Below are 24,177 nucleotides of genomic sequence, written 5' to 3'. Positions count from 1 at the left end.
TTTCGGTGTTTGGATGAATATAGTTGGGGGGGGGTGGTGGGATGGAGAATGGGAGGAGAAAGTAGAGGAGGGGAGTGGAGTAGTAGGAGGAGGAGAGGCGGTGGGTGGTGGGAGGAAGCCTGGAGGAAAACATTAGCTCTCGTCACTCCCTCGTAGTTTGGAGAGTTTCTTGGTTCTTGATTATTCCCCGGATCGCAGCCGGGACGCGCCGCACGAAGCCAGGACGCACGGTAAGAGGACGCGCCGCCGCTTCGCTCTTTACTGACCGTGGGGGTGGGGCGGGGTGGGGGGTCGAGGTGAAGCTGAGTCTGGGGGTTTGACAGGCTGAGATGGTCTTTGACGGAGAAAGGGAAGAGGTGGAGGAGAAAGAGCGAACAGGAAGCTGATAAAAATTGCGTCTCTTCACTCTCTGCCCTCCGGGGACTCCTCCACCAGGAAAGTAGCGGAAAGAATGAGGAGGCAGAGGGAGGCTGCTCAGGCTCGGGTCTGGGAAACTAAAGAAAAAACACTCAGCTCCACTTTGTTTTCTTTTCCTTCTCACAACCAAATGACTTTCACCGCTGGTCCTTCACAACAAAGCGGCTCAGTTTGCGTTCAGTGCGTAAACTTCTTAAAAACTTGTCTTTTTCTTTCAACTTTCTGTGCGCGAGTGACTTTTATTTCCTGATCACAGTGTGTGTTGTTGTGTTTGTGATGGTATCACTGCAGGATTAGTCAGTGTTGTCAAGACGTGATGTAATTTCTCTCCCCTTTTTTTGTTTCGTATCTTATAAATAAAAGAAACGGTGCTATATTAATCCGAATAATGAAGATAAGGATGATGCTTATCAAAATTATTTTTGTACAGATAGGTGATAGTAAACTTTGCAGTTTGTTAGTGATGTCATTGATGAGTGATATACACTTGTAGGCAGTGAAGTACTTTCATATCCTGTTACTGATGATACAGATAATTTCCTTCTCATAGCCAGACATTACATGATACTATAATGTGGAGTACTATAAGGAGTCCTCCGCTCTACAACACAGGGGTGTATTAAAGAAGTAGGGGGCCTTTGAGATATCTTAAATGGGGCATTGACTAATGATTGATTTCATTATGCATTCATTTTAATCAAACATGATTTTTTTGATGAATTATTTGGTCTATAAACTGTTCGACCATCAGTCCAAAACTCAAAGATATTCAGTTCACATTCATGTAAAACATAAAATCTGAAAATCTTCCTATTTATGAATTACTGCTTGAAAAAGTGACCTAAACAATTAAGCAATTATCAAAATAGTAGATTATATTTCTGATGATACATTAACCGATTAAGGGAATTGGTTTTTTTGGTTGAATTGTTTTTTTTGGTTGAATTGTTTTTTTCGTGCTGGTGACAGCAGCATTGAAACATGTTAGAGTTGTTTCCCGTGGTGCTGATGTTTTGTTGATGGTGTAACTGGACAGATGTTGAGTTATCTTCAGTTACACGGTGACATTTTTCATTTTTTAAAGCAACTTTTAAAGTACTTTTTTAAAGCAGTACATCCAAGTGTCGTTAAGCCTTTTGAAACTTCACAACACATGCAACACATGAGATTTAAAGCCAGGAGTCCAATAACTGTCATTTGTAAGTGATAATAATCCAGACATGAGCAGTGTCACTTACTGAGAAAAGAAACCTTTTTTTTTATCAGAACAAAAACTGCAGCTACACTCAAAAACTGATGTTGAGTAACCTTTTCACTATTAGTCACAGATACTGTATGTTACAGTTTGAGTTTAAATTAGCTCACAAAGCTTCATCATCTCACACCTGGTCTCTTTTTATATTAATTAGCATTTCCCTGAATGTTACATGATCATAATAAGGCTACAGGAATACTTCGTATGTAGTTGTGCAAACTTAAGATGTACAAATGGGATGGAAATGGAAAAAGAAGACTAGAGTCTACAGCCATGCTACAGTGGTGATTCGAGCTAAATGCTAACGTCATAATGTTATCCCAATTCCTCCTATGGGGGACGTGAACATCTGTTCTAAATGTCATGGAAATTCATCCAGTGGTTGTGGAAACATGTCACTAAAACCACAAATGTAAAACTCATGTTGTGGTTTGCTAAAGTCATTAGGGTTCATCCTCAGGGGAACATGAAAGGACAAAAATGTGATGCCAATCCATCCAGTAGATGTTGAGATATTTCACAGGATAAGAGAAGATTTGACCTGCTGGTGGCGCTAGTGTAAAGGTCAGGGATGGACATAAGTCGTTAGGATTCCTCCTCTGGGGGACATGAATGCCTGCAGAAAGTTTCATGCGGTTGTTGAGATGGTTCAGTCTGAACCAAAGCGGTGGACCAACAGACGGATGGACTGACACTCCCAGAGCCGTGCTGCTAAATCAGGATAAACACACGGAAGAAGTACCAAAGATGGAGACAGAAAGTGACCATGACAAACATACGCGAGGTCAGAACTCAGTGTGGAGACGTACTTCACAAAAGAGACAACGAATGTGGTTCTGACTGGAGTGCTGAAGAAGCAGGAGCAAGATGAAACAAAAGATTGTAGAAAGACAGATTGTGTATGTGTGTGTGTGTGTGTGTGTGTGTGTGTGTGTGTGTGTGTGTGTGTGTGTGTGTGTGTGTGTTACAGCTCTTAATCAGAAACTTCTAAACTGAACGTTGACAGTGACGATATCTGAAAAGGTCACGTAAGGCAATTCCTTGAATTTGATCTCGATCAATAACTTTCGCTCGCGCTCAAATTAATTTACCGTGGGCCAAAATCCAAGTTTGTGTCTCAGCTTGAAGGTCAGTGGTTCCTGGACTGATATGCCGGAGTGGCAGAGAGTCTTTATGGAGATTATGAACCTTAAAAGGTCGATCAAAATGTCAGGGTGTTATCAGGTAAGATGAGAGGAGGCGCGGCTTTGTGGCCTGAGAGGTCAGGTGAATAATTCAGAGGTCGATTGTTCGGGCCTTTCGGTGCAGCGCTCCGGGCTCTTGCTCAAAGCGCAGATCCTGCATTGTGCCCTTGTGTCATAACTGCATCTCACTTTCTTATTGTTGCTTTGTTGATGTCCATCATCAGCAGGGAAAAAAAGGTCTACGCTTACCTCTCTGTGCACACATCTCTATTCACACATGCATCAGAGTCAGAAATAATGTTCTCAAAGGCTGATTTCACCCAGGTATGAGTCAGAGACAAATGAAAGAGTAAAACACACAGTAAAATTTCCTCTTTCACTCACAGAAGCAGATAAAACTTATTAATCAGTAATCCACAGGGAAAACACGTCCTCTTCGTTCAGCTTAGCTAGTCAGTTAGATTGACGCTGATTCTGTGGTCAGCTGAACAAGTTGTGAGTGACAGGTACAAGGAACAATGAAATCTGATAAGTAGGAAATGACTATAATAGCAGCCGTCAGGGCGTCAGGACCCCGTTCGGGCTGCAGTACAGCTGCCTGCTGCTTTTTTTGTCCTTCTTGGCAAACAAACAGTTCAAAAATAAACTTCAGCTTGAATTTACAGCAGATTTTTGCATTGGAAGGAGCTTTTTGTTGTAATAATCTGTTGGTTGGTGGTGACAAAGAAACGTTTCCTGTCACAATACAGGTCAGGATGAATACGTAAATGCGTCACCATAATTGTGTGTTTAAATTAAAATGATAGAAAAATCTGTAGTAAAAGGATCGGTATCATGAGCATGTGTATAAAAATAGCTTAAAATAATAATTTTATCACGAGATAAAACAAAGGAAGTTTAGAACTTTTATACAAATACACAAAAATAGGACATTTTCAGTGGCTGCTCTCTGTAAAGTTAATGTTTATCGGCTTCTTGTGACTGAGGTTGTGGGCTGAGGCTCTGAATTAGCGGAAAAACAAACTGGCCAAAACTAATATGGTCTTTGTGGTTCAGTGGCACAGAAAACAGTCGAACAGAATGGGACATAGGCACCCACCAAAGTCAAAACCAAAAGCTGTGAATTAGCTCAGACGTATGAATGTTATTGGCTCATGAGTTATTCAGCATTAAAGCCCTGCTCCAACTGACTGCACAAACAAGTGATCAATAATAGGGATACTAAGCATAGCAGCATAGCTAACCCTTAGTTTGTATTTGCACTGCTTGTTCACTTCCTATTTAACAATCTAAATCTTATATGTTTTAGAGCTATACAACTTGAGGTTATATATTTATTTGTAGGGTGGCACGACATGTGAAAAAATCATATTGCGATTGTTATTTCAGTTGTAATGGTTGTTTTTGCATTTTCATTTTCACAGTAAAAAGATGTTAAAATGTTTGATGATGTGATTTTTTCTTTTGGCTCTTGTACCAAACAAATATGTTTCTTTTACGTCTGGAGAATATAATTTGTAGGTCGGGGCGTCTCTTATGGTGCTAACCATGCACAACAACGTGACACATTTTACCTTTATCAAAACAATTGCAACTCCTGTGATTTGGATATTGCACATTGCATATATTGTGATTTTCAATTATATTTCGATCAACTGTGCAGCCCTGTTTTTTTTTTTTGTCAAACAGAATTTCACAATAGTGCTCCTCGTTAGTCCCGTTCTATCCTGCATTCGTTTTGCAGATGATGAGTTTGTGTTTGTGATCAGTTTAGTGTTTTACCCAAATCCAAACAGTACCTTTCTTCAGTACCTTAGTTTTTACAGGAAATGTTAAACGTGGTCCAACACAAGCAGCTGAACAAATTAAATAGTCGAAAATTGATGATTGATTGATTTGGACACCTTTTTGTCCTCAGGGTTTCGCAACACTTCACATACCTTTTGGTTAAAAGCATATCGGTTTGACCTTCTTTATACCGCCCAGCTGACCTGTATGTGGTTTGGGTTTGCAGAAGCAGATATTGCTTTTATATTTGCGCAGTGGAGCAGAACATCGTGTGTAACAGTATTCACAGATTTCGTTTTACTGGATTAGATATTAAAACCAAATCTGCATTCTGTAATGGAGGAGAAAGTCTGACACGGCAATGTTTTTGATGCACAGAGTTGCCAGATTTCCCAGGACACAGCTTGTGAATGTGATGTTGAGTTTGGCCTCTAGATACAGTTCCCAGTCCCAACTAAAGGTTTGTTCAGACAGAAAGCAAACCGAATATTTGTTTCATCATTTGCATGGATTTAACCGTTGGTATGTTTTTGCTCCAAACAAGCTTCTGACTGAGCTCCGGCCTCACCTGAAGCTTTTGATCCTTCTGTTATTTCTTTCCTGTCTCCTCTTCTCTCCTCTGGCCTTGTATGTTTATGAAGCAGGTTCCTGCATTTCCTTGGTGTGTGACGAGACCAATACTCAGAAATGAAAGAGGAACATGATTTTCCCACCTTTTTTCTTGTGGACTTTCTGCCGCAGTTTGTGTCACTCTACAAAAAAGTGGGTTTCTTATATGACACTTTCCAACTGGGCAGACCCACGCCGCAGACCAAAGATCCCGAGCTCGAGATGCCACGGTGTGAGCTGCATGTGCAGATGTGTTTGAACTGTGTGTGGGTGAAATCCCTCTGCAGAGTGAAAGCCTTACGCCTCTCTGTACTGACCTAGATACACCTTTTACTTAACTTAACAATACATGCAGGCGGTTTACAAAAGAATCACCAGTCGTTAACTTATCTGTTTGCTTTCTTACAGACCACTGCGTTCAGTGGTTTAGCGCCTTGCCCATGAGCACATTGAAAGTGATTTACTGATAGTATTTCGAGCCCTTCATTGCAGAATAGTTGTCTCCTGTGATGCTGAATCAAATAAAGTTTGGTTTTTGTATGGTGAATGGTGAATAGTGAGACAAAACAAGATATTTTAATATGGCAACTTGGGTTTTGAAAATGTTTTTAAATTTTCTAAAAGTTGGATACGCAGCCCTGCTTGTTCACAGTCACGAATTTAATATTTTTTAATCTAAGATCAAACATTTTTAACTTCCACTAACACCTCTTCCCCACATATTTGGGATTTCTCCCTTCGATTTTTGATTAATCACTTTTGCATAGAGACGTAATCACAAAGAGGTAAATCTGCTCTGAATGATTGTGCAGGAAACTGATTCTTGAAATTGGATCTTTAATTTGTAATCACATCTGTAGCACAGCTGGTGTACATAGTGGATTGTGTTAATGGTTTACATGCATGCATGTTTGAGTAGCTGCATGAAAGATGGACGTCGGTGTACGAACATTGTTTCAGTTGGCTCAGAGCCACCTTTTAATGGCATACGAGCTTTGCAGAAGTTGCTGTGAGTAATTAGCAAGAACTCGCTATCACTGCTACTTCCTGCAATTGTTGAGTCACTGTAACAGATTTTTGAAGATAGACGTGGTGAAACAACACAGGCGCACAATTTGAAGTGTTTGAATATTGAAGCGGTGCAGCGGCTTTAACACAGTGCAGAGGTTTGCTTTTCAAGTCTTTTGGCCAGATACTACTTGAAAGCTTTTTCAACCAGCTGGGATTTGAGTTTTGATTCTGTGCTACTGTGCAACATTTCCTCCCCTGCCTTTGTTTGTATTGGGACATTAACTGGCATTGGCCAATGATCTGAAGTATTCAGTAACAATACAGGATGTACTGTTTACTCTGCAGAGGAGCTGAGAAGGAGCTGCTTGTGAAGTGATGAAGGTGGAAGTCTTTCTCCCCTCTAGGCCTGCAACTAACAGCTTTTCATTACTGATTAATCAGCGGAATATTTTCTCGATGAACTGATCGATTGTTTGGTCTATAAATTGTCAGAAAAGGTCTTGTACCTAAACATATGTAATTTGTTGAAAAAGAAAAAATATTCTCTTTTTTGAGAAACATCACATTTCCTTTAAAAAGACTTAAATGATAATGTGAAATTCAAAACAGTTGCGGATTAATGTTCTGCTATCAGACTAATCGATTCGTTGATTGATCATTGTAGCTCTACTTCCTTCTGTAGGTAACTTTCCTGCTTAGAGTCAAGTTGTTCTGAAACTTACAGTGTGTATGGGAGCTATTATTAGCTAGCAGCCTGATAAGACAAGTACCTGTTGATAGAGATGCAACAGAGAACGTAGCCGGTGGATTGTGGATTACTGAGCGCGCTTTCTTCTTAGTTTCAAATAAAAACTAATACGAGTTCCTCACAGAACGCCGTCACAAGGTTTCTGTGTGTTTCATGACGTGGTGGATGGATTGTTGAGCGGGCCGAAGGGGCAGCCGGCTCATGGGCCAGAGCCTCTGTTTGAAATGACTGTTAACGCATCTTGTTAAAAGTTTGTCCGGATCGACCACAGCGAGATTCAAAATGACCACAAGGAAACACAAAACAACCCAGAAAAGATGCGAAACAACCTGTGACACGTCCATTGTATCCTGAGAAGCCCTTAATGTTTGCCTGAAGCTCTTTGTGTATTCAGAGAGAGAGAGAGAGAGAGAGAGAGAGAGAGTGAGAGAGAGAGAGAGTGAGAGAGAGGATGAGAGAATGAGAGAGAGAGAGAGAGAGAGGGTGAGAGAGTGAAAGAGAGAGAGAGAGAGAGAGAGAGAGAGAGAGGGTGTCACACCTTTTTCTCTTCCTCTTTGAAAACAGACTCATTAGACAAAATCACACACACACAGAGGAAACCTCTTGTCTGATTGGCTGATCTGGAAACTCTTACACAACAACTCCCCAGCAGTTTGAAGGAGTTGTTGCCTCATTCAAGTCACACACAACATTCGCTACATCCCCGGTGAGTTCAGAGCTCATTTCTTTTTGTGTGTGTTTCACGTCAGTGTGCTGGTGTCATCTTTGATAAGAACTTTAATTCTGGACATTTTCAAGTGTCTGAGGCCTGTTGGACTGAAGCTCTGTGGGTGGGGCTGGACTACAGTATGTTTCAAAGGAGATAGAGAAAGAAACTGTAAGATTTCAGAATAATGATGGTATCAGCTTGTTGCAGCCCGTCTTCGAAGCCGTATGATGTTTACACTGAGTGAAATATTCAGACCCAAGACGAGTGTTTTTAAAGCTGCACAATGATTAATGCTGCATCATCAGACTAGCTGCAGTTGACCAATCTGGCGCCGTGTCCCTAACGCAGACTAGCCACTGAGGCAAATCAACAGCACCTTAGAAACAGTTTGTCCTTTTGTAAATGCACTTATTTTACTTTCTTTCTCTAAAGTTAGATGAGAAGATTGACACCACTCTCGTGTCTGTGTGTCAGGTATAGAGCTGAAGCCAGGAGGCAGTTAGCTTAGCTTAGCATAAAGAGTGGAAGCGAGGGGAAACAGCTAGCCTGACTCTCTTATTAATTAGAAAATACACATTATAGCCCGTATGTTTAATCTGAACACAAGCAGATATGTAAAAATGACAGTTTTATGGGTTGACGATTAATTCTCAATCAATTAATCAGTTAATAATCTTTGCTGCTCTAGTGCCTGCTATTGTTAACGTAAGAAACCATCCTTTTTTAAACCATACAAACACAAAATAGCTTTACAGCCATTTAAATACACTGGCACCTGTCTACACACACACACACACACACACACACACTCACTTAGAGGAAAATGGTCTTTCTTTCAGCTGCAAAGAAGCTGGCAGTTTTGATAATAGAGCAGTGTTCAGCTGAGAAACCAGAGATCACCGATCAGACAAGACGCCCATTCATCTGTGTGACCTCTGACCCCTGAAGCCAGTCACAGGTGACTGTGACACTGGGATACTGTTACGCACCTTTGTTTGTGGCTGGAATAACATTAATCCCAGTGTTTGTTAGCTGCACTTTGAAAAGTAAAATGGCTCAGAGAGAACTTTGTGTGTGTGTGTGTGTGTGTGTGTGTGTGTGTGTGTGTGTGCGTGTCATTCAACAGAGACAGAAAAGTAGGACACTACCAAACATTGATGGTAAAGGTGGTTGAAGTGAAACCAGACCATGTTCTGATTCAACCTCCCCTTCGCTCTCACTTTTTTTTTTTTCACTGTAGTTTTAAAACCAAATGTGACTGTCTGAACCTTATGACCCACTTTAACACCACAAAGCTTCTCCGGGCGGAGCATTGATGTAGTTCAATTCCAAAATCCGTTATCATTCTGAAGGACATTTTGCTGGTTAAACAACATGTTTACAGACTGGATTTATTACAAATCATGCGTACGTTTCATTACAGATAACCATTTTACAATCCACGCTGCTAAGTTTCAGAAATTTGAATATACGTTAATAAAGTTCAGTGATCAGGCAGCCATTGTAATCCATCTGGGGATGCAACTCATAAATTCCAGTGCGTCTTTTATGATGAAATACGGTAATCCCTCGTGAGTGTAGGTGCCAGACGTTGCTTTGGCTTATGCTCAGGATTTAATGAAGACCTGGAAAAACTGTGATGGAAATAATATAAAAAGCTTTACGCGCTGGTTACAGTAAGCTGAGAAAAGACAGCTGAAGTATACTAAGATTTCAGATTGTGTTTAATGTGCAGGCAGTGGATGTAACATGAAGGTAAAGGTTTCCACTGAGGTTGTGTATAAGAGTTTAGTAACTCAGGAGCTGCAGACTCCTAAAGTAGCTTCCACTTCACTCTGGAGCTGCATTAGTCTTCCCAGCATCTTATAACTGATTGACCGGAGCCAGTCCGGTCTCTGAGGTGTGTCAGCGCCGTAATAAAGCCTTGAAAGTCGGAGTGTCCGTCGAAGCCAAGGGGGTGAAGCGTGTGACATTCAGTCTTAAAGCCCTTCTTTAAAATGTCCTTTTCCTCTTCACCAGGCCAGAGACGTCGTCGGTGTCGGCTCACATGTTTGACTGTGGAATAAAGTGGCTGCTTAATTTAGTGGAGTTTCACGGTGAATGAAAAGGTGGACTGTTTGCTTTAGAGTTTTTATGGCAGGACTTTATCTCAAAGAGTGGAGATGTGGTGGGCAGTTACAAGTGTGTGTGTGTGTGTGTGTGTGTGTGTGTGTGTGTGTGTGTGTGTGTGTGTGTGTTTGTGTAGCCACAACAGGGGTACGTGTGTACACACTGTCTGGCCCACGTGTCAAGGCATCATGATGCGTGTCTGTTTTTCCATTGCCTTGGCATTCCTGCTAAAACACACACATTCTTCAACACACACATGTGTTAGATATTTATAGCTGCAACGCTGACGTCACCTTGGCAACCAGCGCTGAGGGGCAGGAGCTCCACAACCACCACTTCTTGTCCGGGAATCTTCAACATGGGCCAACACACACACACACACACACACACACACACACACACACACACACACACACACACACATACACACAAACACTCCCCCTCCCTGATGATCACATTTGCACTTCATTAATTTATTTTCCCCCTAAAACTTTTTTACGTATTGGGAGTTTTTAGCATCACATATTTCCATACACACACACACACACACACACACACCGCCCAGCCTTTACACACCAAAACACACAACTCTAAATTTAGTTTTGATGAGGATGAAGAGGATCAGTAAGAAAACAGTAAAAAGAAGTTTTTGCTTTAACAGATGTGAGGTTTTTATCATTACCACATTAGTGTTGAGGCCAGGCCTGCAGCTAACGATTACTTTTATAATCGATTAACCTGAAGATTTCTTTTAACAAGATGTTTCCCATGTTATAATGACGTACTTTTCTTGTCATCACTGTGCACCAGCTCATTCCATTTTAACAAGAAACATGGGTTAATGTATCAACTCGCTTGCATGCATACGTGTGTGTGGATTGTAGACTGTGTATATAAATGGACGTAGACTCCGGATCTGAAAGATGAAGCTAATGCAGTTCTTTCTAATGGGAGCGACTGCACTGGTCGTATAAAGTCTTCTCTTCACTGCAACAACTACTGATTACTGATTACTAATGAGTGCTGGCATGGCGTGTCAGAGGCCGCTGAAGTAATAGTGGTGTGCCGGCACTCGGCCCAGACAGACCACAGGACCCAGACTGGGCTCCCAGCTGTGCCCTCTGACTGTCTGGGCTCTGCGATGATTGAACAAGTAGATAACTGAATGAGTGGATGGTCCGGTCTGAGAGGGGAGCCACCCTCTGAGTCATGCCTCCCTACATGGGAAAAACAAAACACCGGAGAGCTGATGCAAACCTAGAGTAAGGGCTTCTGTGACGAAAAGGGGAAGTGAAGGTTGGACTCTCTCCCTCTGTCTCACAACGCTCATGTAGTGCATCAAACAAACACACAGACACATGGCTTACAACTGGACTGTCAAACAGTGTTGAGGCTCTCCTCCTCCCTTCATCATGTGTTTTTAATTATTTCCATTTGCCTGTTTGTACCTCTCCATTTAGATTTAGATTAGATTTAAATGTCTTCTCCACTTGGTCTCAAAAGCTTTTCCAGTCAGAAACAGCTGAACCCTCAGTAAAACCTGCTTTACCCTGAATTTAAAAAGCTACGACTGAGGAAGAATGACCTCATAGAGCACGTTACGGAAAGTGTCTTGATGGCAGTCGGCGGACATTCAGACACTCTCACATTAACAGCAACTCTCAGGCAGGAGAAAGGCGATGTTTGACTTGAACATTGTGAGAGGTGTGTGTGTGTGTGTGTGTGTGTGTGTGTGTGTGTGTGTGTGTGTGTGTGTGTTTATTCCCTCATAACAGACGTATTAGGTGACTTGGATTTATCCTCTGTTCAGCCGCAGAGTAACAGCTCTCTGTCTTTCTTCACAGACTGGTATGATGGATAGATAGCAGAAGGAGGAAGAGAAGATGTCTTTCTTTGGCCTGGACTGTGTCAGGAAGAAAGAGATAGGTAAGCCTTGACCAGATGGATTCTCATAAAATGTCATAATCTTTAGATTCTGTAATTTGATGTCTGCCATTTTATGAAATATTCAAATTATAATTGGTAATATGTTTTACTGTCAGTGGTGACAAGTGCATCAAGTACAACACAAAATTATAAAGCATGACAATAATTTTGTATATTATTGCTACATTTCTTTCTCAAAACCGAAAATTAAAATTCCTATACAGAGTCAAACATCCTGTTTTCTTGTAACATATACTAAAGTTATGTGGTGTCCTGTCCTACCACTGCTGGGTTTGGGGGTTAGGTTCCCTTTATACATTTGTACTGTGATGTGCTTTGGATAAAACTTTCCATCATAGAAACATTAAAATCACGATATGAGTAAATTCTTGTAAGTTCATCTAAATTGATAATAATAATTTCTGTCTTTTCATATCAGAGCTGGAGAGGAAACTCCGTGCCAACGACAGAGAATACAACCTGTCCTTTAAATATGCAGTAAGTATTACTATGATCATCTATGTGAGTGTTGTGAGTGAGATGTCTTCCACTCACTCAGACACGCAGACATCAATTTAAAGTCCTATTGAGCTCCGAGAGGCTGCTTCTTAAAATAGAGAAGGGGATTTACAGCAGACGCAGCCCTCGTACCTTTTAGACAAAACCGTTTACCACCACATTTTGTTAGTTCAGATATTTACAAGAGAAACTCTCCCTCGGGGCGTGTTCTTGTTACTTGAGTGTCTGGCCGTTATCAGGAGACTGGACGTCAGCCAAAGTCAGAGAGTCGCTGCTGGGTAAACTCATTCTCCTTGGTTTGTTGCTGCGGTCAAGGTCAAATCTCGGTATCACTAAGATGTTAAAACAGAGAACAGATGCATGGCTAACTTGCTACAACCTTGTAGCTCCATTAGATTAGAAGAATAGCATGAAACCAATGAAACCAATGAAATGGCAACACATCTTAACGGAGGATGGAGACTAATGTTATTCAGAAAGGAAAAAATGGAAAATAAATATGAAAATTGTAAATAAATTATATTTTAATATACGACCAAAGAATAATCAGGGAATAATCAAATGTTAAAAAGAAAAGGAAACTGGATATTAAAATGAGTGTGTGAAATGGCAATTTATACGAAAAATAAACAAACAAATAAAAACCTTTATTGATATATCACTTTTCAGAACAGAGTAATTTCTATCTTCAATCTTTTATTTTTCCCTCTTCACTTTTAATTGGTTAAAATGCTTACAACTCTGTGAGAATAAAGCTAGTGGAAAATACCAAAACACACAGTCATTTGTCCTGTTTGTGTGTTTAATTGCGGCGCTGTTAGTGAAGAGATCCAGTGATTAAGTAACGTGGGAGTCACGGTCCAGCTGGTCAGAGCTCTCAGCCTCCTGATAAGATCCACCTGGCACAGAGGAAATGCCTCCCACCAGATTACACAAACATCTGAACTCACGAGGATTCCTCACATGAAAAAATAAAACCACTGAGGGTCTTATCAAGGATTCACATAAGGATATTTTCTGAGGATCTCCAAGCTGCTCTCTAGCTCTGTTCTGGTCTTCGAAGAATCTCTGATTCACCTCAGCATTGTAGAGAAGGCAAATGTGTCCACAAAGAAGTGTTCAGAGAAAATATACAATCACTTCCAAGGAATTCTCTGAACTATTTCAGTGTGACATTAAACTGTTCCTCACAAACTGACTCACTGGTTCTGCGCCAGAACTGTCATGTAATCACCACAAAAACCCACACACAATAGAAACAAAGAATTAAATATTTATTGTTATTATGTCCTGGTTCCATTTATATCACTGAGGGTAGACTAAATATAAGAAACTCCTCTCAGTATAACTCAGTACAATCAACAGCATCACAGACTGCAGCCACCAAAATGACATAAATCACTCTCTCCTAGATACTTTCAACAAAAACTGAACATTTTAACCATAATGAAGAAATTATGTGTTTTAATTATGGAGTAAACAAACCATAAATGATGCATTTTAGCTAGTGTTAGATTGGATAGAAAAGATATGTCTGTAGGATGTCTGTCTATGAAGAGAAACACAGCTTTATAAACACACTACAAGAAACAATATATAACTTGTTTTTGGGACTTGACCCAACAAATAACCTTTCATTAATGTGAATATTTTCGTCAGTGAGGAACATCTTGTTGTTCTTGTTAAGGGGAATTGTTTGCAGCTGAGCCCTCTTGGAAACAAACAGTTCAAGCTTTGTTTAATGAGGTGGAAGTAGTGTTTTCATTACAGTTGTTAGTCTTGAGGATACACTTTCAGTATATATATTTTCAAGTAAAAAATGTTGAATGTAACAAAACAACCACCTCCCACAGAACCTCCCTGTGGAGAAGTGTATTAATCTCTCCCTTAAAGTAGAAAATAGTTCATTCAGCCACAGGGAAGTCAAAGGTCAGATATCAGGGTTAGTGGATGTGGCTTCTTTCTTTCACCATGACCTATTTGGTTAAAAAGGTCTGTCTATTACAGTATTTGTTCCATCTGCCGACAGGGTGTCATGTAAATCTATCACAAACTAAAAAAAAAACACAAACCCCCACCTGTACACCTACAGTTCCATTAACATCCTACAACACGACATTTTGGCCTTGGAATAAACAAAAGACCATAAAGATAGATAAATATTTGTTGAAGCCATGAATGTGATTACACATAAAGAAAGTCTCTTATCGAATGCATGGGGCCACATATCCATAAAACAGCCTGTTAAGGTTTTATGGATTCATGTGCAACATCTCATATAGTCCACAAAATAACACAAGGTGCTTTACATACAGACAAATCAGACATTTATACACAGACTAACCTTACATGTAGAGTATTTTTCCACCACTACTGTCTATTTGCTCTGTGGCCAGTTCCAGCAACCCAGTTGGTGTTTTAATTGACATAAAATGTTTTGAGTAATTTCACAGATATAACTTTGTAATTGATTATATTGATTTTTCTGTGCTATCACAATACCTAGAACTTACAGTTTATAGTCCAACGTTCAGCTTTTGAGTAGCAAGCATTTGTCATAGTTGTTGTGTGAAGAACATACTAGGTTTTACCAAGTTTGCCAAGTTACATTTTTTTCTTGTCAGGATTAAAAAAATAAATAAAATAAAATAAAATAAAAATAAATAAATAAATAAATAAATAGATAAATAAAATAAAATAAATAAATAAATAAGTATTTTTTAATAAGACACGCCCCCTTCTAGCACGCCGGAAATGACGATAGCAACATGTTACCGCGACTGCTGCCGACCTGCCCACTGCATTGTTCACTTGACTTAAAAATTAACGTTTTACCTTACTGTGCGTGCTCCATGTGTCGCATGACATGGAAATTACGCCACCATCGGCGCCGACTACGTGTTCCCCTTCCGCAGTCGTCGTTTTTCACAAGTGTGAAAATGCGTTGGTGATCTTTCCCCTTCTGCTACGTAGTCAAGATGGCGACCGTTGAGGGTTGAGGAAGTGTCCGCTACAGTTTTTGACCGTTTGGAGTGCACCATCCGGGTACTTATAGGTACGAGAATAGAGACAGCAAGGAGATTTTGGGATGTTTTACTGCTGAATTGTTGTTGAAAACTATTAATTATTAAACAATACAGTAATAATGTGTAAAAGACCATCATGCTTTCATGTAGCTGTCATTAACTTTATAACAGCAAGGCCATAAGTTTACTAGGTCAACACTAGCTAGCATTATGTCATTGTTTGCCTCTTTGTTGTTGATAAAACTAAGAAATAACATACATCTTTTAGTTCATAACGGGATATATGTTTCAAGTATTGATTATAGTGCAAAGCTGTGTTACTGTATCTTAGTCAGGAAGAGGTCAATGTATCTGTTTCCCCTGAATGAACTGTCATGTTTTCCCTCACTCCAATGCTGTTTTTACCATTTATAAACCCATTAAACTATGACGGTTATTATAAGACGAGAACATTGAACAGTGACAGTTTACAAGGACAAGAGATCCCAGAGATAGACCACAGAAGATGTCACAAAAACATTTCTGCTTTTGTTGCTGTTCTAATATCATGATTGCAAATGTTTGTCTCCTGTTGGTTATGCAGCCTCAGTTACTGTACACACATACAGAACGTATTCAGCACATTAAACGCCACACAAGAAACCACAACCTAATTTTAAGGGTCCTATAAAATTAAATGAGAACCAAGAAGTATGTGAATATCTCACTGAAACATAAAGCTTGAAATATCTCAAGAAATGCCTCCAATGAACCATCAAATATCTTGAAAGCTGATGTATTGCAGCATTAATCCTACTCTCTCCTTCCCTTATGCCTCTTCCAGACAAACGCCATCAAGACCTCCAAGTACAACCTGTTCACCTTCCTACCTCTCAACCTGTTTGAGCAATTCCAGAGGATTGCAAACGCCTACTTCCTTTTTCTGCTGGTGCTCCAGGTGAGGGAAACAAACATGCACAGGCACGTACAGGGCAATGTGTCCATCCAACTGTCATGAGGATTTCATGCAAACACTAGAAATGTCTCACATAATGAAATGCAAAGAAGATGAGATTAGATTCTCCTTTATTAGTCCCACGGTGGGAAAATCTGAAGTGTTGACTTGTTTCTCTCAGGTTGGTTGATGCCATACTGAATGTTTGACCCAGGACTTAACTCAGAAAGAATATTATTATGCCAGAGTGTTTGGCAATGAAGGAGAACTTGGCAGGTTTCATATACTCAGGGACCCTGGGGAAGAACTTCATTGGTGAGCTCCTACTGACCCCCATTAAACATGTGGTTTCATTATATCCCCAGTCAACCAGAAACTAACCAGTACTCTAAGGTTGAATAATGAGGTGATTAATCAATTAGTTAATTTCAGATGATTGGTTAATCATTTAATTATGTTTAAATGAAAAATATTTCAGAACATAGAATACAATTTAATATGTTAAGTACATGTCTGTATTCACATTTATATCCCATTTTTGTCAGTACTTCCCAGCAGCATTTAGCAATAATTCTTAATAATATCATTAATTAATGAACACAAAATGGACCCGGATAAGTGGCAAAACACTGATGGGTAGATAAACCAATTAGGAAATAATTACATTTTTGCTAAATAATGACACTTGCCCAATATGAATTGATAAGCTTCTGATAATTTAACAATGTATACAATATCAACTAATGTTACTGCAGAAGGGCAATAAAAAATATTAAAGAGTTTTGTAAATTCAATTTTATTATTTTTTTATATTTTTTACAAAGAAAACCACACAGACCATATTTAGCTCAAAATGAAATTAAACTATTCCTTATTTCTTTGGGGGTCACATGACAGTGTAAAAAAAACAGCCCGAGTTGTTAGAATCACTGTCACACGTACATGTCAACATGTACAACATCTACACAGTTGACACAGTGAAGCAGTGCGCTAACTGATACGGGCGAATCAACAGAGATTAAGGAAGTGTAATATCCAGTACAGGAAATTGCCTCATCATGTACAAAACAGTGGCATTACACCACAGAGCTTGTCTGTAGCGGCTGCTCTGCTGACAGAAAAGGAGGAACTGCAGCTCTGCAGCATTTTCAGATCTTTTCTATATTAAAAATGTCCATTTTGCCTATTCGTGTATCAAAGTCTAAACGTCCTTGTTTAGACGTAATGAGCACATTATTAAAGTTGTCTGCAAAATCAATAAAAGCAACAATACTGTGCAGTATAAACTTTTCTTGCAGACCTAGTTAAATGTCTTCACACAGTCATAACAACAGTATATTGATCAGCGGTTTTCTGAAGTTTTGTTAAACATGTTTTATGTCTTTATTAACATAATGCACACACTAACACGCATAAACACTTTTCTCATTGTCTTTGAAGATGCACCCACAGTTCACCACATTCTTCCACCTTCTTTCCGTTCAGGTCTATTCAAACACATTGAAATTCCCCTTGTATATTTGTGCATATGTTGATTGTGTGCTGAGTCTATAAGTCTTATAACTTCTGTTGTCATGTCTATGCTTTTTTTTTAACTACTTCTCTTTTGGCTGAAGGGTTGAAGACTTTCTGTCTCTCCACTCATGTTTGGATGTCCCCTCAGCTTTTTGCAGTTTTCACCATATGCAAAATAAACTTAGACCAAAGTGACAGTGCTCTGTGTGTGCTCTTCAGGTGATTCCTCAAATCTCCTCCCTGTCCTGGTTCACCACTGTTGTGCCTCTGGTCCTCGTGCTATCAGTCACTGCTGCTAAGGATGCCACTGATGACATTGTAAGTGTTTTTTCACAGAATTTCACCTTAAACAAATTTTTGTGCTTGGATTAAAGTAATTAGTACGGTGAACAACCAAGAAGCATTTAGAGATCTTATATCTCCACCAAGGTCAAATTATCCTCTAATTTGTGTATTTTATTCATAGAAAATGCTTAAAATTTTTAGATCTAGATCTACTGTGGATCTGCATCAAATGCACACACTGACAGAGAAAAATCATGAAATGCATGTACCAGATTTTTTTAACTTCACACTTCAATGGTGATTCATTCCTCAAAGCCTGTGGAAGCAGGTTACACTGCTTAACATTCTGACACCCCATAAAAAGCTGAGCAGAAACTGTTATCACCTGAAAAATGAAAGTGTTGGTGTGGTTGGCTTAAAAAAATGGTTATACCATGAGGGTTATATATTTAATATAGAAAATAATATACAGTTGACAGCGAATGATTGATTGATCGATCACTTTGTCAGAGCAGCATGTCTCAAAGTTGGGAACAAAGAACGCCTTCTTAGTTTGGGAATCACTGGTTTCAAACAACCTGTGTTTACTTTTTCGTGACAAGCAACATCTTCACATTGCATGAACAAAAATGATCTTCCCTCAGTGGCAGAGGTGGAAGTACCATGATGTTGTTACGCTGTCCCACAAAGTGTCAGGGTGGAGGTCACAATAGAAGGTTCCTCTTAAAAAGTTTCGAAGCTCAAGAAAGCTGTTTGCTTAGATTTTATCTTTAACCAACAGTCAACACTCTTTTTTTTTTTTAAACCATGAACTGAACTTTTCCTGACCTTAAGCAGCTTCAAAAACAAAACAAAAAACGACTTAAAAATAACAGGAAACGACCCCATAATGCCAAAAAAAATTTTTTGGATCGGTCATGTGGGTATTTTTAAGTCCCCTAGATGGGATCTCATCGATAAATGTATACAGAACAAACATCATGGACGTGTCCTCAGAAATAAAATAAAAAAAAGATACATCTGGAAGATACAGACAATATGGTCTAAAATACTGCTCCAGTAATATTACAACAACCTCACTTCAGTTTGCAACACATGTTTTAAATGCAAACATGAAGGAAATCGGATTGTGCAACTGCTCAGACTATAAAACAGCCGACCAGAAATTTCTCACCTACCAGAAATTCATCCACAAGCAAGGCTGTTCTGGAAGTTATTGAAACATCATGACCCCCTCCAAACCAAACAGCTCTTGATCTCCAATTTAGGGCTAAAACAGCCGTATCCTACTAACCCTGTATGGATGTGTAGATGGCTTAGGTTAAACCCTTTGTAAAACACGAGCAGATACATGAATGCCTAAGAATCTTTCTTTTATTTTCTAATCTGACTGTCAAATCAATTCTTCTTCTTGGGCTCTAAACAGTAGCCGCCAGTGGCTGCACAGCACAATATCCCGTGTAAGCTACTGTTGAAGAAATTATCTCTTGAAAAACTGACATTATATTTGGGTGTAAAACTGAAACGTTAACGCGGTATCGGATTGGTGCATAGATTTGTGTACTCACCGATACCCAATACTTTATTTTAGGCAGTAATCGGAGGCACTTCTGAAATTAGTATCTGTATCAGAACACCTTTACCCAGGTTAAGATGTCACTACACTGATCCACTTCTCTGCTCGGTCATCTAAAAAAAATAAATAATAACATATTTACAACCTAAGGGAGCTGCAAGGTGAGCTGCATCGATGACAGTCAAATATCATCAAAACAATATATCAGCCCAACTCTTGTACAAACAGACAGAACATGTCATGTTGCTAATAACCTCTATTTCCTTTTTGACTGTGGGAAAGGCAGTTTCGCATGAGGGCGCTTATGACAGCCCTCATGCGAAACACTTTAACACTTGTGATTTCATTTTCAGTGACCTTGTTGTGTGTGTCCTGCTGTGGCTTGATTCAAGCATGTTTTAAGCTTGGTTGACCTTGGGCTGCTGTTTTGTTTCTAATAATTCAAGAAGGCAAATGGAAACCTAAAATATACAAATTAGCATTCAACTGTACACTACATTGACTTTTTTTCTCAAGGAATTTGTCCCTTTTTGGTAAAACTATTGTTCAATGCTTTCATCAGATTTATGCATCATTCTGGTTTTGTGACTAAAACATAGGTCATCTGGGAGTTTAGGCTGATGAAGCAATGAGAAAAATTCCCCTCTCCCTAAAAATACACCTAGTGTCACAGCTCACCGTTAATGGAACTTGGACTGGAAAATTATTCTTTTTTTTGTTAATGGACAAACTGTTTTTTTTCTTTTTCTTTTATCGCTTCATGAGAACCAAGACAGAACAACATGTTCCTCTAAAACAATGAAAGGAAAATGAGTTTTCATTTCAGCTTTCAGACAAACAAATGTGTGTGTACAGTGTGTGTATATTTGTGTGTGTGTGTGTGCATATTTGTGTGTGTGTGTGTGTGTGTGTGTGTGTGTGTGTGTGTGTGTGTGTGTGTGTGTGTGTGTGTGTGTGTGTGTGTGGCACCCAATAAGCTAATGCCAAACCACCAAGAGGAAATAACTGATGTAATGGGTTAAACATTAGCTCGAGAAGCAGAACAAGAGTCTTTTTGTTAAGCAGCAGTGGCTGTCCTGAACGCTCCTCGTCACCAGTGCCCATCTGTTCCTTCTGATCCCACCAGGTACACAACAATTCAAGACTGACACCCACAGTGAGGTGGATGACTTCTCAAAATAAGCAGAAATAATAAAGGAAAGGTGTCACAATCTACCGTCAGCTGCAGCAATGTAGAAAAGTACATTTGGTAACTCGAGCCTCTTCAGAACAAGTATTTTAAAGAAACACATGTGATTGCAAGAGTGCAAATAATACTGCTTAGTATCAGTATTTCTTGTATTATTTTGATGGGATCATTTCATTTTGTTTCTGGTCATTTCATTTTTGTATTTTAAATATTAAATATTAAATTTTTTTAGATTTTGAGTAAGACTCATTTTCCATTTGATTTCACAATTGGAGAGTCGTAACTATCCACATGTGTGTCTCCAAACCTGGAGCCAAGAAGGAATAACTCTGAGGGGCCACAAGATGATTATCAGAGGATGGAAGCAGGAAAAACTAGAATGTCACTCAGCAGAGCGCCTCACAATCTTACACTCTACTTGACGTCAACACCATACATTTTGTCAGACTTCCCTCTAATATTTGTTTTCTTTTTTGTACATTTGTTAATAATTAGCTAATATAAATAAAACTAGCTAATTAGTTTTGTTTTAAGAGGATACCAGTGAAATAAGTCTGGGGCCTAATTGTTGGGGTCATAAATTAGGATGGCAAACAAAATTTAAATAGTTGTTCCTTTTATCTGAGGCGACAAGATTTTTATAGAAATCAGTTCACAGTGTTTTAAGGTGTTAACAAATAATGTTAAAGGTGAAAACAGGATCTCACTGACATGCCAGAAGTTGCCAGAACAAGTTTAACTTTCTTTTATACTCTATGTATTATCTGTCCTTCCTATTGTTGTTCAACATAGACAGAAATCTGGACTTAAATCCTTTCGCTTCTGGACAGAAAGACATTTGAGGCTTCCTGTTCTGAGCAAACATTTCTGATATCTGAACTGAGCAATGTTAATGATTAAAATAGTAAATTAAGTAAATCTGGCTAAGTATGAGGATGAAGCAGTGAATGTCAACACTGATTGTAACTGAGTAACTTAGCCAAAGACAAAATTAAACAAAGACAAAAGAGACGTCCTCATGGTGGAGACTCTACTCTACTTCAGCTGAATATCTCCTCAAACATTTTCTGTCAGGCAGTGGCACCTCAGTATCTCTACAGGAAAAGATAACACAAGCTCTCAGTTGGTTTTTGTTATCATTGATTCAGTGATCAAACTTGAGTTTCCTGTCATCTCTTATCACTCACTCAGTGCTATCTTTGTATGTCTTCTTTCCAGAACCGTCACAGGAGCGACAATCAAGTCAACAACAGAAAAGCTCAAGTCCTCATCGATAGAAAGTAAGTTTGTATGTGTACATACACGTTTGTTCACGTGTGCTTGTATATAAAGTTTCAGGTAGCTACATACAGGTGTTTGTGTATTTGTAGAAACACCATCAGGGTCCTTTGTACAGGTGAGAGTTCCCCAGGGGACCTTCTTTACCTTTATTACAAAGGATCCTTGAATAGATCATAGTGTAATCATAGGAGTATGCACAGCTGTAGTATTTGCTTGGTTCAACTGTAATAGTGGAACAAAGCAAAATATAATGCATCCTTAAGATCCCATGTACAAATACAGCATACCTCGGATATTTCAGATAGCAGACGTCAGGGCAACAGGATACAAAACAAGCACTCGCCAACATCCTGCAGCTGCTTCCTGAGGCTGTACTAGAGAGATTTTAGCTTATTGAGCACAGGGAATAAACAGATGAGTAGAAATACAGGAATGTATGATAAAAAAAGATCAAAGATTTTCAGTAGGCTTATCTATAAACAGAAGAATTGAAAATCATACAAAGGTCAAAGGTGTCATTTCATTTAGTCTACCTCCCTAAGTGAACGACTAGCGGCTGTTTCAAAGCCGGTCTCCATGTTGCCATATATAGAATTCTTTTGGAGAAATAGCTAATACTGTAATACACTCGCTGAGCACTTTATTAGGAACACCTGTTCATCTGCCTATTCACACAATTATCCAATCAGCCAATCATGTGACAACGGACATAAAATAATTAGCCCTTAAAGACCCACCGTGAGGATGTTACCCTAGATAAAAATATTTACTTGCATGTGGTGTTTTGTCTTTTTTCCTAATTGCGGACTTGTTGGTTGTTGGGAAGCAGCTCCGTGCCCACTGTTAAGGGCACCACAGGAAGCAGCTGTTTTCTTCCCGTTGACCAGACGTTCACTTTTGTTAAACATGTGAGCAGTGACTGATTTGTCATGTGTTGGAATTGGAAAACAAACACTGTTGGCTCCCTTATTCATTTAATTCAAACACTTTTTTTTAAGAAAAAAATAAAACCTGAATTAAATTCTTTTTTTTTTTACCATTGAATGATGCAGCTTTTATTTCCAGCAAAGATTGATTCAAGGTTGGTATAAGAGGCGTGAATGAGGGTGGAGCTTGTGTTCAAATCAACATGTTTTCACTTGATGAGTCTGTTGACTATTTTTTAAATTCATGACACATTTATTTAGTAAAATGTGAAAACAAATTATCAAAGTGATCAAAATTCTCACCTGACTCACCAACAGTAAAAAAAAAAAATCCAAATACTTTCAGTATACCAGGATGTGAAATTATTTTCCTGAAATGAAATCTCAACTGAGAAGAAGTGAAAGAAATCCAAGAATTCACGCTCCATCACTTTAACTCACTTTATTTATTTACTTTTATTTACCTTTACTTATTCAAGTTAATCCCATTGAGATAGAAATGTCATTTTCAAGAGAGACACCTGAATGTAAATAAAAACATAATAAAAATAATTCATGAACAGATAGTCCAAAAATAATTTACAATACAATTTAAATGGCAAACAATAAAAAATACAAACTTGTAATAAAAATAACACACAAGGAAAATGTTAAACATATAAAATGCAAAGATTAAAACACAGCCTTTCATCCAGTGAGAAAAAGCCTAATCAGTTAAAACAATTACATTCTGTTGTGGGAAGGTTTAAAATCTCATCTCTAAAATGTGGATAACTTAAAGTGCTCTGCTTATTCCAAGTGTTTGGAGCATTAAAATCCAGATGTGGTCTTTTCTATCAAAGGTCCCAGATTTTACACTTTTCCTGTGTATTATTTAAAGTGTTGATCTATAAGAAGATATATTTGTGGTTTTTAGAACCAAAAAATATTTCAGTGTAGTTTTACATTTCCTCTCTCAGGCTTTTCTCTGGAGCTCTAATAACAATAGGTCAGTGAGCCAATCAGAAGAGAGGAGGTTCTGAGCGTCTCTTCTGATTGGCTGACTGTTTTCTGAGTGATCATAAAAAGATATAGCAGATTTCAGGAAAATACTGAGTAACCAAATCCTGCAAGGTTGGATGATGCGTCCACGTGGGCGGGGCTTCGGGCATGGCTGAGACTGGTGACTGC

At 39.0% G+C, this 24,177-nt stretch overlaps 1 protein-coding gene across 3 annotated transcripts in view; it reads left to right on the top strand.

Moving 5' to 3' along the window:
- The first annotated feature begins 94 nt into the window (after positions 1-94).
- The window catches only part of atp8b5a (ATPase phospholipid transporting 8B5a), a 37,974-nt gene continuing 13,891 nt past the window's right edge, over positions 95-24,177 (top strand). For 2 of the 3 annotated variants that reach the window (XM_023414429.2, XM_087176066.1), the window contains exons 1-6: positions 95-230; positions 11,675-11,756; positions 12,196-12,254; positions 16,125-16,238; positions 17,970-18,068; positions 22,019-22,080. In XM_023414429.2, coding sequence (XP_023270197.1) covers positions 11,714-11,756; positions 12,196-12,254; positions 16,125-16,238; positions 17,970-18,068; positions 22,019-22,080 — 377 coding nt within the window. In that variant the 5' untranslated portion in view covers positions 95-230; positions 11,675-11,713. Of the gene's footprint in view, positions 231-7,630; positions 7,719-11,674; positions 11,757-12,195; positions 12,255-16,124; positions 16,239-17,969; positions 18,069-22,018; positions 22,081-24,177 lie in introns of those variants that run through there. The other variant, XM_087176067.1, reaches the window with a different exon arrangement.

The sequence above is a fragment of the Seriola lalandi genome, unplaced genomic scaffold, assembly GCF_002814215.2.
Source record: "Seriola lalandi dorsalis isolate HSWRI2012SDOR001 ecotype SW California unplaced genomic scaffold, Sedor1 jcf7180002054524, whole genome shotgun sequence".
Taxonomy (NCBI): domain Eukaryota; kingdom Metazoa; phylum Chordata; class Actinopteri; order Carangiformes; family Carangidae; genus Seriola; species Seriola lalandi.
This window is presented reverse-complemented; position numbering and strand designations above follow the sequence as displayed.